Source organism: Chiloscyllium plagiosum, unplaced genomic scaffold (genome assembly GCF_037043375.1).
Source record: "Chiloscyllium plagiosum isolate Xiang-an unplaced genomic scaffold, Cpla_swu_hap1 HiC_scaffold_5, whole genome shotgun sequence".
In the NCBI taxonomy this organism is placed as follows: Eukaryota; Metazoa; Chordata; class Chondrichthyes; order Orectolobiformes; family Hemiscylliidae; genus Chiloscyllium; species Chiloscyllium plagiosum.
The window spans coordinates 3727760-3743407 of NW_028270143.1; the positions used below are offsets into that span (position 1 = coordinate 3727760).

The 15648-nt window shown below is 40.9% G+C and overlaps 1 protein-coding gene across 1 annotated transcript in view; it reads left to right on the top strand.

Moving 5' to 3' along the window:
* LOC148149861 (zinc finger CW-type PWWP domain protein 2-like) overlaps positions 1 to 15648 on the top strand; it is a 145857-nt gene that overhangs the window by 14748 nt on the left and 115461 nt on the right. The window contains exon 2 of the mRNA XM_087986882.1: positions 1664 to 1985. Coding sequence (XP_087843008.1) covers positions 1664 to 1985 — 322 coding nt within the window. The remainder of the gene's footprint in view (positions 1 to 1663; positions 1986 to 15648) is intronic.

Below are 15648 nucleotides of genomic sequence, written 5' to 3' on the forward strand. Positions count from 1 at the left end.
AAGGAAAGTGTTCCCACAGAAAGTGCAAGTAAAGGCTTTGATAGAATTTCCTGTTTCTAAAACTAAACAAGAAATCATGAGATTTTTGAGAATGTGTGTTTTTATTGAAGGCTTGTACTACATTTCAGCATGATAATTGTTCACCCAACAGATTTTTTGCAAAACTAGGCAAAGGTAATGTAGTTAAAAGAGAGATGAGCAGCTTTTGAGAGGTTGAAGGCGGCACTAATGAATGCTTGTCATCTCCAATTTCACCAAAACCTTTTAAAATGTTGATTGATGCTAAAAATGTGCAGGTAAATGCAGTCCTAGTGTCAGATAATGACTTGAGTAGAGACGTCAGTAGAGTACTTTTGCAAGAAGTTGGATCAACATCAAAAAAAACTAAATAAAAACTGGAAGAACTCCGGATGCTGTAAATCAGAGACAAAGTAGAAATTTTTGGAAAAGCTCAGTAAGTCTGTGGACTGAAATGAGAGTTCTGAAGAAGGTTCATTCAACTGGAAACATTACCTCTGATTTCTCTCCATGGATGCTGCCAGATCTGCTGAGCTTTTCCAGCAATTTCTATTTTTGTCTTAAAGGAAATACTCGCCACTAGAAAAGGATACTATAGAATAATTGCTGGTACTTAAGCATTTCAAAATTGAGGGCCTTCACAGCCAAAGAGATGCTGATATACACTGACCATTATATCGTGACCTCTGGAGAAATGTTGAAATATCATTATGCTAGGCTGTTGTGGTGAAGTTTGCTATTTCAACCTTATAACATAAAGAATGTTCAGATTGGTAGAAAGGAAAATATCTTTGAGGATGCACTATCAAGAATATAATGAAATTGGAATTGGAAAGTAAGAAGTTGACAAAAATGATACAGATCTTAGTGTTGAATGAAGACGAATGAATTAAAATCTAATATTTTTCTGTAATATGCTTCATTGTAATGCAACATATTTGGAAATGTTGTTTTATCAAGGTTGGGGATGTTGGGAATACCTATCCATGTTTAAGGACTATTCAAGGAAACTAAAAGAGATGGAATTATTTGGACAATTGCTGGATTGAAAAGGATCATCTGATGTAAAAGTGTTCAGCAGTATGAGATTGTGATCCATTTGGTAATTATTGAAGTTAAAAGTGTGCTGTAAGCCATTGGCTTTTTTTCCCTGGAATCGAGTGATTTTTGAGGAGCATATAGGCACACCTTTCATGGAGAAAAGAAATGTTTTTTTTGCCACAAAATGGAATACAGTCGGTCCTGCTATAATCCATGTTTCTTCATCGCGAATCGGTTTTAATGTGATTGAAGAATATAGACTGTCATTTGCAGAACACAAACTTTCCTTACCTATATTTGCTATAATGTGATTCCGGCCCCATTAGTTTAAATGGTGTGGCTATTGTGCAATTCTTTTATAATGTGAGATTACATGAGAATGGAACTATCGCATTATATCAGAACCGACTGTACAAGGATTGAAGTTCTTTACTAACATGGTTTGTTTAATGCTTTGCTCCCAAAATAATTCTTTTAAGCTTTATTTTGGCCTCTTTCATTACTTATCATTGCAAGTTTTCATTTTTAGGCTCAATCATTCAGTAGGTAGCTGCTCACAGTTTCCTTTTATTAATATTTGTTAAATTCATTTTGATTTTTCAAGGTACTTCAGAGCTGAATTATAAAATGGAAGACAAAGTCAAAGATCTAGTTGCTAGAGGCTTTTATAGAGATAAGTTATGGATTCAGTGTGAGAATGAAAAATGCTTAAAGTGGAGACTTCTATCAAATAATGATGCTACACTTGTGGATTTAAGCAAGCCTTGGTACTGTCACATGAACAGTGACTCTTGGTTTAATTGTTGTACTGTACCTGAAGAAGGATACCCTGAGGAATCTGTATTCCATAAGTGTGGACTGAAGTTTGTCTACTCGCAACTTCCTTTGGGAAGCCTGGTTTTAGGCAAAGTGTCAGGATGGCCCAGGTAAGATATAACCTTATAATAAGAAATATTTTATTAAAGTGGCATTTAAATGTATGGTGCATCTGATTCTGATACATTACTGGTATTGAACGTGTTTATCTTAACGCTCAAATAAAAGCAAAGTATTGTCGATATTGGAAATCTAAACTCAGCAGCTTGACAGCATTTGTGGAGAGAAAAACACAGTTAATGTTTTGATTTTATTCTGACTCTTTTTCAACTGAATTTCTCCAGCACTTTTTGTTTTAATTCCCTTAATTTTGATTTGATAACAACACAACTAACTAGGTACTGAAAAATCTGGCACAGACAGTTCTACAATATGATAAATTTCGCAGTGATTGTAAGATTAATGAGAAATGAATGTGTGAGAGAACTGCATTCAACTTGTGTGAGGGTGCTTCTTATCATGTTGCTGGCAATTCTGTGTAATTTTCAAAGCAATGCTTTTTTTTATTGATAGCAGAGGTTTCAATGTGAAAAAGAAAATGCACTCAGCGTTTAAGTGGCATACATTTATAAGTGTACCATGAAGTATCAATAAATCTTTTGTTGCTGAACAAAATGCTGAAATTTGGATGTGGGGGATGTGGGTGCAGTGTAACCGCATTGTAATTTCTTAGATCCATGCTAACAAGTTAGTTCTGCTGTTAAATAAAAAGAAAGTGTTGCATTTTTCCACAAAGTCCAATGGTTCAACATCAGATTCATTGATGAGCTGTGAGATGTAAAAAGTAGGATATTGATTTCTCAATAGTTAAGCTCTTTAACCTTCAGAAGAAGTGCAAAACACTTGATAATGATTTGACAGTTGGCAGGCACAATGTGAATTTTTACTTCAAACGCAGCACAGGTATTCCTATGATAGTTTTATTTGAAAGAAAAACATGTACAGTAGTCAGTGGGATTTCTTACGTTATATTTAAGCTGCCATTTTGTTTGTAAAGTTACTCTTTTAAAGAATTTCACTCTCCTGGTACATGCCAGATATTATTCAGCATGTTAGAAGATGCATTGAACTGTGAGCAATTAGATTGCAAAGCACACAAAATAAATTGGCAGAAGTAACAATTCAGAATTAGTGCTACATTAAAGAAATCCAAAACAAATATTTCAGGTGGAGGTAGCTACCATGTCAATTGCAATGATCTATGCAGCAGTTTTTGGGGTGTACTGATATTACTTTGCACTAAAATTAAATTGCATTTACCTATTGCATTTTGCAACCTTTGGGCATCCCAAAGAATTTTACATGAAGACATTTTGAAGTGTATTCATTGTTATAATTTAGGAAATGCAGCAGCCAATTTGCATACACAAATCTTATGTAATTGACAATTTAATAATGGCTCGATTATCTGCAGCATTTGATTGTGTCTGGCGTTGAGGAGCCCCAGCAAAACTGAAGGCAGTAGGACAGAGAGGGAAATCTCTTCACTGATTAGAGTCATACCTAGCAGACGGAAAGATGATTGAGATTGTTGTCAATCACCACAGGCATCTTTAGGTGATTCACCAATGACCTTCCTTTTATCATAAGGCAGAAGTGGGGTTGTTCATTGATGGTTGCAGTGTTCAACATCATTTGTGACTCCCCAGATACTGAAGCATTCCATTTCAAATATTCAGGCTTGCACTGATTAGTGACAATTAACATTCATGTTACACAATTGCTAGCAGCAACCATCTCCAAGAAGAGAGAATCCAATGATCACTTCTTGATAGTTCTTTATAGTCACTTGTTCAAAATCCTGAAACTCCCTTCCTAATAGCACTATTGGTGTATCCACACCTCAAAGATTGCAGAAGTTCCACTACCTCAGGGCAATTAGTGATGAACGTTAATGTTGGCCTAATCAATAATGCCCATATCCTATGAATTAATTTAAAAAGTGGAAGTAGCAATATTCATAAAAGACACAATCACGGCAGTGGAAAATGGGATGTCAGCAAAGGTTTTCAAGTCAATGAGGTGCTGTACGTTGACACTCAGGGGTTGAAGTTTGTTTGCATAGTCTGTGCAAAAATTACGGCTCCAGTGGTTGACTTCTGCTCCCCCAAGACAGTGATGTGCCACTGCATATGGAAGCATTACTGAAAGTGGTAAGTACTTATAGTGCATCGCTGCCTGAAGCTGAAGATCTGGAATTGATCAAATCCTGATGTCACACAGCCAGATCTCAGGTCCAGACCACAACTTTGCGCATCTCTGTAAAAAAAATCAGGTGTTCTGAAACAGGGTGGAACCTCTACCTATGTTAATTATTGAGATTTTAAGCAAGTTGCTGATGTGGTATTTTGAGATTAACTTTGATTTAGCTACAGCTAGTGGAAATGCTGCAAAAAACAAGCGGCAGGTCAGGAGATTAGACCACATTTAAAGAACAATAAAAATGATTGAAAAGTAAGGAAGGAGAGAGAAATTGGAGTATGAGAATATGAGCTCGAAATATAAAAACTGTACAAGTTTTCATCGGTTTACCATCTTCTGAGTGAAAAGATTTCTCTTCATGTCAGTCTGAAATAGCCTTTTGCAATCCTAAGACTGACCACTTGTTCTAGACATCCCCTGTCCAGGAGAAACATTATCCCTGTATTCAGTCTGTTCAGCTCTGTCAGAATGTTATATTTTTCAATGAGATACTATTTCATTCTTCTGAATTTAAATTAATTTTATTTGGCTAAATCTTCTCTCACATGACTGTGCCAGAAATTAGTCTAGTGAACCTTTGCTGTACTCTCTCTATGGCAAAAACCTCTCCTCTTAAGTAGGGGACCGAATCTGCATGTAGTACTCAGGATGTGGCCTCACCAAGCCCCATTACAACTGCAATAAGACTTCTTTGCTCTTGTACCCAAATCTTCTTGCAATGGAGGCCAATATACCTTCCATCTGCTTGCTGCAGCTGCATGCTTACTTTTAGTGATCAGTTTATAAGAACAACCATTTGCCTTTGTACTTCGACATTTATTAAATCTATCACTATTTAAATAGTACTCTGCCATTTCATGCCAAAGTGGACAACTTCACACTTATCCACATTACTGTGTAACTGTTACCCATTTTTCCACTCGCTCAAGTTGAACTAAATCATCTTGAAAGCTCTTTACATCCTCTCCACCTAGTTTTGTGTCAACAGCAAACTGGAAAATATTTGAAATTTGACAACTCCAAAATAAATCATTTATTCCTTTTTTATTTCCTGTCTGCTAACCAATTCTCAAACCTGGCCAATTTATTACCTGAGTACTAAACCTGGAAATATTACTTTGGCTTGTCTCTGATACAGCACAACAATCAGCCAGTGCAACTTAACTGATCACCACAACTGACCCTCCTAATAGCACAGTCCAACACAATTCTCTATTCCATCACCATCCCTTTGAACCAACTACCTTCTCCAACTTCACCTCACTGTCCAGTGACCCCTGACTTGATCTGATGACCAAATCCGATGTGACTAACTAGTGGCCCAATCCAACTAACTCCTTGACCCAACTACCCAGTTGTATTACTTACTCACTCACACACCCAACCACTCAGGAGCTCACCCATTGCATGGAGGCAGAGAGTGGACTGCTTGAGCCTGTGAAAATGGGGCAGTTTGCAAGGCAGATCAAGATCTGAAAGCAATATGACAGAATATGGCAGGCCAAGTTTCCACGGAAGATGCCAAGTAAGTATGTGCAATTTATAGATCCAAAGAGCAGAAAATGTGCTGAAGCAAAACCTTCCAAAAACTGTAAAAGTATGCCACCAGCTATTTTGAAATACTTTAGATGCATGGGAACAAGCCACACAAGTGAGATGACTTCCCAGTAAAAAGGAGCTGAATATTACTATTGTCACAAACTTGATAATTTTAAAATATGCTGACATTCTAAAACTGCAAAATGTGAATGTTAAAAGCAAAAGTTTTAAACATAACTAGATCCAAGAAATAGGAGATTCATAGCCACTGAAGGTGATTTCTAAAAGAAATCAATGATCCAGACAGTAAATACTGAACAATAAATCTTGATGCAGTGGGATGTTCTACTGAGTTGAAATTTGATGTTAGAGGAGATGTTTACATACTCTATGACAAGTTAAAATGGCTCAAACAAATAAAGTTAACCATCTTCAATCAAACTGCAAACTCCAGGCAATTTGAAAGTAAGAGGTCATCACGCCAAGACAAAAAGAAGTAATAGCAAAGAAGTAATTGAACTATTTTATATTTTACAGAATCAACAATCTTCACTTATCACCAGAAAATCATTATTGCAATTGATCAACAAGGTAGATGTAAAGTTTCTGAAGAAGAAAGCAATAAAAAATTCCCTAAATTATTGTCAGGACTGGATAAATTAAAGAAAAAAAGATATCATATTGAATTAAGACAAATGCAAAACAAATTTGTCATTTTACTTCAAAAAAATTTAAAGAATGCAGTTATGGGATGATTTCATCCATCACAGTACCTGCTATATGGCGCTCATGGTATGGTCACTGTACCTCAATAAAATAGGGATCTGTGTGGCCTTGACTCAACTCAACAAAGTAATACAATGTGAATGAAATCTATCCACTGTCATGTATTGATGATAGTCGAGCTACATTGACAAAGAGTAAAACGTTTACAATATTAGCCACTAACAATGGATTTTAGTAAGTACCTTTGGTTCAATAAATTTGGTGTTCATAGCAGAAATAGAAGAAAATGCATTTTCAGTATAGCCAAACACTTACATGCATCATTGAAAATTTGGAAGCTCAAAATGGAAATGAAGAATGTGTGCCAATTAGAAGTCCATCTGCATGGTCACCATATATTGCTAACAGCTCTATATCAAAAAAATACTTTGAGCAACAAAAATTTGATTTGATTTGCTTTATTGAATTTTGTCACTTGTACCTAAGTATAGTGAAAAGTGTATAATGTCGCCACGCTCTGGCGCCTTCATGGATTACGGAATAAATTAGTGAATAAATTGTAAAAGTTTTGAAATACTAATATTAAATTAAATTGATGTCACTGAAACTGAAACAGCTTTAAAAATTAATCTCTCCATCTCCTTGGATTTCAACCTCTCTGCTCATCTAATTGCCGCCATCCCTGGGGTCGTGGCAATGGGCTCCTTTTCTGCCACCACTGGCACCATCACCTTTGTGCCCACCACCTCCAAGCTGGAGACAGTCATGCTGCATGGGCCTTGCACTTCCTCTGATGCTGGATCTCGACCGACAGGTCCTGGCTCCGAGTTGACCGATGAGGTTCTGGCTTGACTTCTGATGCCGCCACCAGAAATGGAGCAGGGATGGAGATAAGTGGGCTTCCCACAGAATGACACCAGGAGAGGCTGCAGGGCAACTAAAACCAGAAAAAAGCGGCCAAGCTACCGCGCTAGAAAGACAACAATGAAGACTTGTGGATGTGGCAGACCCCGCCACATGAGCCCATGAATGGCCGAGCCCTGCACCCAGGGGCCTTTTGCCAAAGAATATACATCAATGTTTGCGGCACGGTGGCACAGTGGTTAGCACTGCTGCCTCACAGCGCCTGAGACCCGGGTTCAATTCCCGCCTCAGGCGACTGACTGTGTGGAGTTTGCACGTTCTCCCAGTATCTGCGTGGGTTTCCTCCGGGTGCTCCGGTTTCCTCCCACAGTCCAAAGATGTGCAGGTTAGGTGAAATGGCCATGCTAAATTGCCCGTAGTGTTAGGGTAGTGGTATGGGTGGGTTGCGCTTCGGCGGGTCGGTGTAGACTTGTTGGGCCGAAGGGCCTGTTTCCACACTGTAATGTAATCTAAAAAAAAATCTAATCTAATCAATGTTTGCTGACACTTCTGATGATGGTTGCTGACCATGCAAGCTCTCTGCTAATTATTTCTGAATGCAGTGTGCAATATAAAGCCAAATTTTTCTTCAAATTTAAATAATAACGCTTTGTTTAAAACTATTTTTATTAATAGATATATTCCTTCATCAAAACTATTTAATTATAGTATTTGTTAGATGTTTGCAACTCTTCATTTAAATATATTTGTCAGAGATTCATGCAAATACTGCTGGGTGCCAGTAAATTCAGCCAAAATTACAACCTTGCATTAGCAGCATATTGCATGAAAGATTAAGAAAATGTGAGGAAATGCAAAGAGAAACCAATTAGGAACTTCAATCACTGTCATTGAGTGAAGGAGTTACAAATCCTTCCATCATAGGAAAGAGTATTGATCCAAGGCGAACAATAGAAAGGCACTGTTGTTGAGTACCTGATGAAGGAGCAGCGCTCTGAAAGCGAGTATTTCCAAACAAACCTGTTTGACTATAATCTGGTGTTGTGTGATTTTTAACCTTGTCCACCCCAGTCCAACATCGGCACCTCCTCATCGTTGAGAAAATAGAACAGCTGAGAATCTATTTGGTGGAAACCTGACAAGATATTCAAAGGATAAATCCAAGGGCCTTAGGTGCCATGAAAAGAATATCAATAAAAATGCACTATTCTGGCCTTGAAGAAGAGTGAGACCACTAAAAACTATACGAATATCTAAGAAGTGCACACTTAAATTGAAAGAAGGGAGAATGTAACAAACTGTCAACCTCAGAAACAAATTCATTTGAAATTGAAGAGTTGCAAAGCAGTCTTACAGACTAATCTTGTAAATGTCTGAGACTTTGGGAGGAATTGAGGGAAGGGTAGAAAACAGGAACAAAGACTTGGGAAAAGATATGAAGTAATAGCATATGTTTAAGAGATCATAATCTAATAATGGATTAAGGTCACATGAGGAGGAGAGGATCTGGAAAAAACCTTTCATGGAGGAGACACTTGAAACTCATGTGGACTTCGAAACTGTGGAATTGGAAAGTCTATTAATAAATAGTCTATTAAAAGGAATGCTGACTACTGCAGAAGAGTCATTTGAAAGACAATCAAACTTCTACTACTCAAAAAGATTTTCAACTAACTCTCACTGGATTTCTTCTTGAATAGACGCACTGACCCATCTCTGCTGCTGACCAGATCAGAAGTCCTGGCTGAAAAAGCACAAGAGGTCTCGACATAAAAATCTTCATTGCTGACTGGAAGATTTGGGCCCTCATACAGCGAAACAGTTGATGATACAAGCGAAAATTAAACATTTACCTTCTACATTCACTTACTGACTGTTAAAGACTGACAAATCACCAGGGCCTGATAATCAACATCCCAGAGTACAAGAGGAAATGGCCCTGGAAATAGTGGATGCCTTGTGTTCATCTTCCAAAGTTCTGTCGATTCTGGAGCAGTCCCTATAAACTGGGAGGGTGAATATATAACCCCACCGTTTTAGAAAGGGAGGGAGAGAAAAACAGAATTACAGAGCCATTAGCCTAATATCAGTAGTGGGTAAAATTCAGAAGTCTTTGTTAAAGATGTGATAACAGAACGTTTGAAAAACATTGTTGGGATTGGACAAAACTAGCATGGTTTATGAAAGGCAAATCATGCTTGACAAATATACTGGAATATTTTGAATGGATAACCAGTAGAACATAGAAGGGAGAACCATTATATGTGGTGTATTTGAATTTTCAGAAGATTTTTAATTAGGTCCCATGAGTGTAATACAATGGCATGGATCAAGAATTGTTTAACACACAAGAAATAGAGTGGAAATAAATTGGTCTCCTTCCAGGTGGCAGGTAATGACTAGTGAGGTATAGCAAGGATCAGTGCTTGAGCCTAGATATTTATGATATTTATAAATTATCTGCATGAGGGAACCAAATGCAACATTTACAAGTTTGTTGCTGAGACAAAATTGGTTAGAAATGTGAGGAGGATGAAAGGCTTGTATTCAACTGAGTGTGGCATGAAGGAGCCCTGGCAAAATTAGAGTCAAAATGGGAATTTGGGGGCAAACTCTCCAGTGGTCTTAGTTATACCAGACACATAGGAAGATGTTTGTGGTTCTTGGAAGTTAGTCACCTCAGCTCCAGGACATCTCTGCAGGAGTTCCTGAGGGTAGTGTCCAAGGCCCAACCATCTTCAGTTTTTTCATCAATGACCTTCCGTCCATCATAAGGTCAGAAGTGGGGATGTTTGCTGATGATTGCACAATGTTCAGCAGCATTCACGACTCCTCAGACACTGAAGCAGTCCATGTCCAAATGCAGTGAGATCTGGACAATATCCAGCTTTGAGCTGACATGTGGCAATGAACATTTGTGCCACAAATGCCAAGCTATAAACATTACCAATGACAGGCAATCTAATCACCACCCCTTGACCTTCAATGGTGTTACCATCATTAAATCCCCCACTGTCAACATCCTGGGAGTTATCATTGACTAAAAACTCAATTGGAATCACCACATAAACACACTGACCACAAGAGCAGATCAGAGGCTAGGACTACTGTGGTGAGTAACGCACCTCCTAACTCCCCAAAGCCTGTCCACTGTCTACAAGGTACAAGTCAGGAGTGTGTTGCACACACTTGCACAGCCGGAATTCACCAAAGATCCTTAGACAACATTTTCCAAACCCACGACCACTTTCATCTAGAAGGAGAAGGGCAGCAGATATATTGGAACACCACCATCTTCATGTTCCCCATCCAAGCCAATCACCATCCTCACTTGGAAATATATCACCATTCCTTCACTATTGCTCAGTCAAAATCCTGGAATTCCCTCCTTAATGGCATTGTAAAACAATCCACAACAGATGGACTGCAGCAGTTCAAGGCGGCTGCTCACCACCACTTCCTCAAGGGCAACTAGGGACAAGTAATAAATGTTGACCTGCCCATGACATCCCCATCCCATAAATGAATAAATTATTTAAAAACTTCACCAAAGCCATTATCCCATCACTATGTCACCCTTTATTTACATGTGCACAGTACACAGGCTATGATCAACCAGCTCAAAGCCAGTCCCTAGCGCTAGGAGACCTTTTGAATGTTTTTTTAAATTTGTCACCCAGGGTTCCTTGAATTGTCTAGGTTAAAAGCCCTGCTGAGATCCACCTGACCCTCGTTCTAATCATTACATTGCTCCCCTACTAAGTCTGGGGATGTAGGTCTATTATTCTTCTTGGAGCTTCTGGGACATTTTAGCCCCAGGTCCAGTTCCTCCGACTCTGACATGGGCAGAGTGTACGGGACTGTTGCCCATCTCTTGTGCCCAGAGAATCTCGGGAGAGTTTTCTTCAGGTGATAATGCATCCACTGCGGACTCAGTTTTCTTCAACGCTAAATGGAGGATGAGAAGAACCCATGGATTCTCACAGCCTTTCTGGCTGTGTTGAGGTACCAGGTATGTTTTTCTCCTGCTCAGTTTGTGAGGTAGAAATTTTCAGGTGATCCATATGTTTGTTCAGGATGGCCTCACCAACCCAAACTTTGTATGTCACAAGAACAGATCTCATGTCAACCTTGCCTGATACCTATACAGGGCCATTTCTGTGATTTTGATCACAGAAGTAAACTGAAGTAAACTCTCTCTCTTGCTTAGAGGAAGCAGGTGGTCGGCATTGCCATTCCATCCCCCCCAGGTCTGGGAATATCAGGTTTAACCTGGCACAGAATTATCTCCCCATCAGCAACTCTGCTGGAGCTATCCCTATAGTTGTGTGAGGGGTGGTCCTATATTGGTGGTAAATGACATCCCATTGTCATGACCAATACATCCAGGAATGATGTTCTCAGCTTTTCAATCATCCTTAAGTTTGCCAAATGAACTCAATGCATGTTCAACCATTTTAAATGGGCATCTATGATGACCAAGAACATTGAGCCCATGAAAGGATCGGCATGGTCGACATTTAATTGAATACAGGTTTGCCCGACCATCCCCATGAACATGGGGGAACTGCTAGTGGTAATTTTTGTCCTTGTTGGCACTCTGGGTACTGCAGCTATGTCAATATCCAATCCTGGCCACCAGACATAACGTCTTCTGAGCACTTTCATTTTGGAAAGCTCTGGAAGACCCTGGTGAACCCTGCCAGTATCTGGGACAATTGTGACAATCACTGCTGCTCCCCATAATATTATACTGTCCTCTGCAGTGTTCTGGGCTTGCTGGGTCCAGCAAAATTTCAGGTCTGGTTGTGATGGCCCTTTTGGCTACCCCATCACTACGAGCTGTTTTAGTTTTGTGAGGACGGAATTATTTTGTGTCCAGTGGATTTTGTCAGTGGTGACCAGAAGGGTGTCTAGAAAGTTTAAACCCAGAATGGACTCTTCCAGTGGAGGCACCATTGGTGATGTATCGGTCAGTGGGAAGCAGCTCAAGGCATCCACATTTGCCACTCAGCCTCCTGAACAGTTTTCCAACTTGTACTTTTACACACACAGTAAGGGCCTACTGCTGAATTAAACCTGAAGCTATGGGTGTCACAGCCTTGACTTCTTTAAGTAACCCAGCAGGGTTTTGTAGTCCGTTACTACTACAAATTTATAGCTGTAAAGATATTGGTGGAACTTGCTCATACCAAAGATGACCTTCAAACCTTCCTTCCCTATCTGGGCGTATTTGTGCTTGGCATTAGCCAAAGTCTGGGAAGCATATGCTATTGAGCGTTCCTTGCAGTTGGGCCACTGGTGAGCCAACACTACCCTGATACTGTATGGGGTGGCATCATGTGTCAGCACCATCTCTCATTTGGGATTGTAATGGGCCAACACCTTGGATGTCAATAGCTGCTTTTTCACTTCCCTAAAGGCTACTTCTTGGCTATGTGAACATTTTAGCCATTTGGCTGGGCTTGGCTTTGTTCTGGGGCTTTGCTGTGGGCTGAACTAGGGTCCCTCTGTTCAGAATATTCTCTGAATGAGGCTCTATGATTGCCGATACTCAAGTGTGTTCCTCAAGCCCAGTCAGACAAATGATCGTGTCTGTTTCTATTGGGATACCCTGGAACTCGCATGTTCCACTTTCTAATGACAAAGCCAGTTGTAATGCCTGTTTGAAGTCCAGTTGATCTTCAGTTGCAGATGCTTCTGCATGGTTACGTCATTATACCCACATACCAAATGGTCTCTCAACACCTAATTTAGGGTTAACCCATAATCACATTCCTCTGCCAGTCATCTTTACCTCATCAAATATCCTGACAGATTCCCTGGTTCTTAAAACTGCTGAGTAAAACCAATGGCATCTCAAAATTAGAGGAGGCCGAGGATCGTAATTTTTCTAAACTAAATCCATCAACTCTTGCAAGATATTAATATCTGGTGCCTCAGGGAAAGTTAGGCTCCTAATAACAGAAAATGCTGTAGGTCAGTAAGCAGTCAGAAGGATTGGTCATTGTTCTTCATCTGCCCTAATGTCACTTGCCCAGGAAAAAAAATTCTTTCCAAGTACTGGGCCCAGTCTTCAATGGCAGGATCGAATGAGTCAAACTTCCCAAATGAAAGCATAATGCCAGAAATGCTTACCCCAACTCAAAAATTACTTGAGCCAATTTTCTTCAGGAGCATACTATTTTCTCTCATCACCACTGAAATAATTGTACCAAGGCAAATATCCCGTCACCAAGTCACCCTTTATTTACACATACACAGTACATGGACTCTGATTAGCTAGGCAAGAGCCAGTCCCTAGATTGAGGAGACTCTCTAAATCTCATGTTTTTTTTATTTTATTAAACAGTACAAAATAGTTAACCATAAACAGAAGCCAGCAGTTCACAAAAAAAAAACACCAAACCCCATCGTTCAACCAGTTTTCGGGAAGATGAGGACAAACTTTAAATCCCACTTTCATTCATCACAAAGATAATAGTACCAAACACAGACAAGACAGTCCAATCAAATGAGAGACAGTGCACAGAACACAAACCCAATATAGCTATAAAAAAGGCACCTGACACCCATCCACACCACATACTAATCGGACCGTCCTAGACAAGCCTTTCTGCAAGACTATCATCGGCCCGGTCTCTGGCTGCCATGCATACTGATTGACTGGCCTGGGAAGGGTCATTGACCACCCATTGACTGACTACCCCGGGCTGCTTTCCTATGAGCTGGCTGTTGGCTTTCCGGTCTCAGGCCACCCTGCGTACTGACTGATTCTCCCCAGCCCGTTTTCCTCCAGCATTGTCGTTGGCCCCGGCTCCTGGTGACACCGTGTACTAACCAAACCAACCCAAACCTGATTTCCTACAGTCATGCTGTCAGCCTTTCAACACCCAGCTGCCCTGCATACTGACCCTATCTCCGGCCAGTGTTCTTACGGACCGGCCATCAGCTGTCTGGCTCCTACCCTCCCTGCATACTGACTGGTCCTCCTCCAGTTAGCTTTCCCACGGGCTGCCGTCGGCCACCTGGCTCAGCCTCCCCATGTACTGACCGGCCTGTCCTATACCAGCTTTCAAGCAAGGATGCTATTAGTTGTCTGGCCCCGCCCACCCCACGTATTGACAGGCTCCATCTGGCCCGCTTTCCTCCAGGCTGGTCATTGACCCGCCAGCTCCTGGCCACCCCAGGTACTGACTAGCCCACTCTGGCCACACAAACAATTAATTACAAAACCCACATACATTTAACAGAATTCATAAAATCCTCACAATACAATTTCCAGTACCAAGGCAAAGTCCACGCCCGAAGGCAGAGTACACATCTAAAGGCAGCAAATGCACAACCCGCAGCACACACACAGACGCTCAATCTCTGTGGAGGCCTGGACCATTCATAGAGAACCAGGCCCACTCACAGGAACACAATACATTGTGAAGTTGCAGTGGACTCACAGGGGTTTGATGCAGAGTCCACGGCACACACACAGGTGTTCAGTCTCTGCAGAGGCCTGGTCCATCCACAAAGGACCAGTCCCACTCAGTACATTGTCAAGGAACAGTTGACTCACAGGGTCCACTCCAGGATGCAGCGATTGCTCACCTCCCACCACACACATAGGTGTTCAGTCTTTCCAGAGGCCTAGTAACCCACAAAGGGCCAGGCCTACCCCTACAGGACCAGCTCATCTGGAAAGGTTTATTTTCTCACAAGGGCTAAGTCCAAATACCAAGAAAAGTGAAAATACATTCAAAAAACTAAGGAAACCAGAATGCAAGGGCTAAGCCCCACCACAAAATCAACATTTCTCTTTTACATTGAGAAAAGGACAAACAGTAACACATATGCGAGAATCCACCAGTGAAACAACAGTTCCCTTATTTTTTTTTAATTTTATTAAACAAATTACAAAACAGTTTACAAAAAACATTGACAGCTGTACACAAAAGACAGCAGTTTTACAAGGGAGAGGAGCAACAAAGCTAGGCCCCGAACCCTACCGTTCAACCATTTTACAGGGAGAGGAGGACAAACCTCAAATCCCAGTTCCACATGTGACAAGACAGTGACAATGACATTTATACATTAGACAATACCGTTACATACAAAAGTGCAGACAATACAGACCCAGCAAGCCCCCGCCCCTCCCACCTTCCGACCGCTCTAAGGCAGCCCGCCCCTACCCACCTTCCGGTTCTCGGTCCACCCCATGCCCCTTCCAGTTCTCGGTCCGCCCTGACACACCTTTCGACCACCTCTAGGACAGCCCGCCCCGGTACCCGCCCAGGGTGACAGCAGTCAGGACGGCCTACCCACCTTCCGGCTTCACTAACCACCCTCAGCACCTTTCGACCACCTCTGGGGCAGCCCGCCCCAGTACCT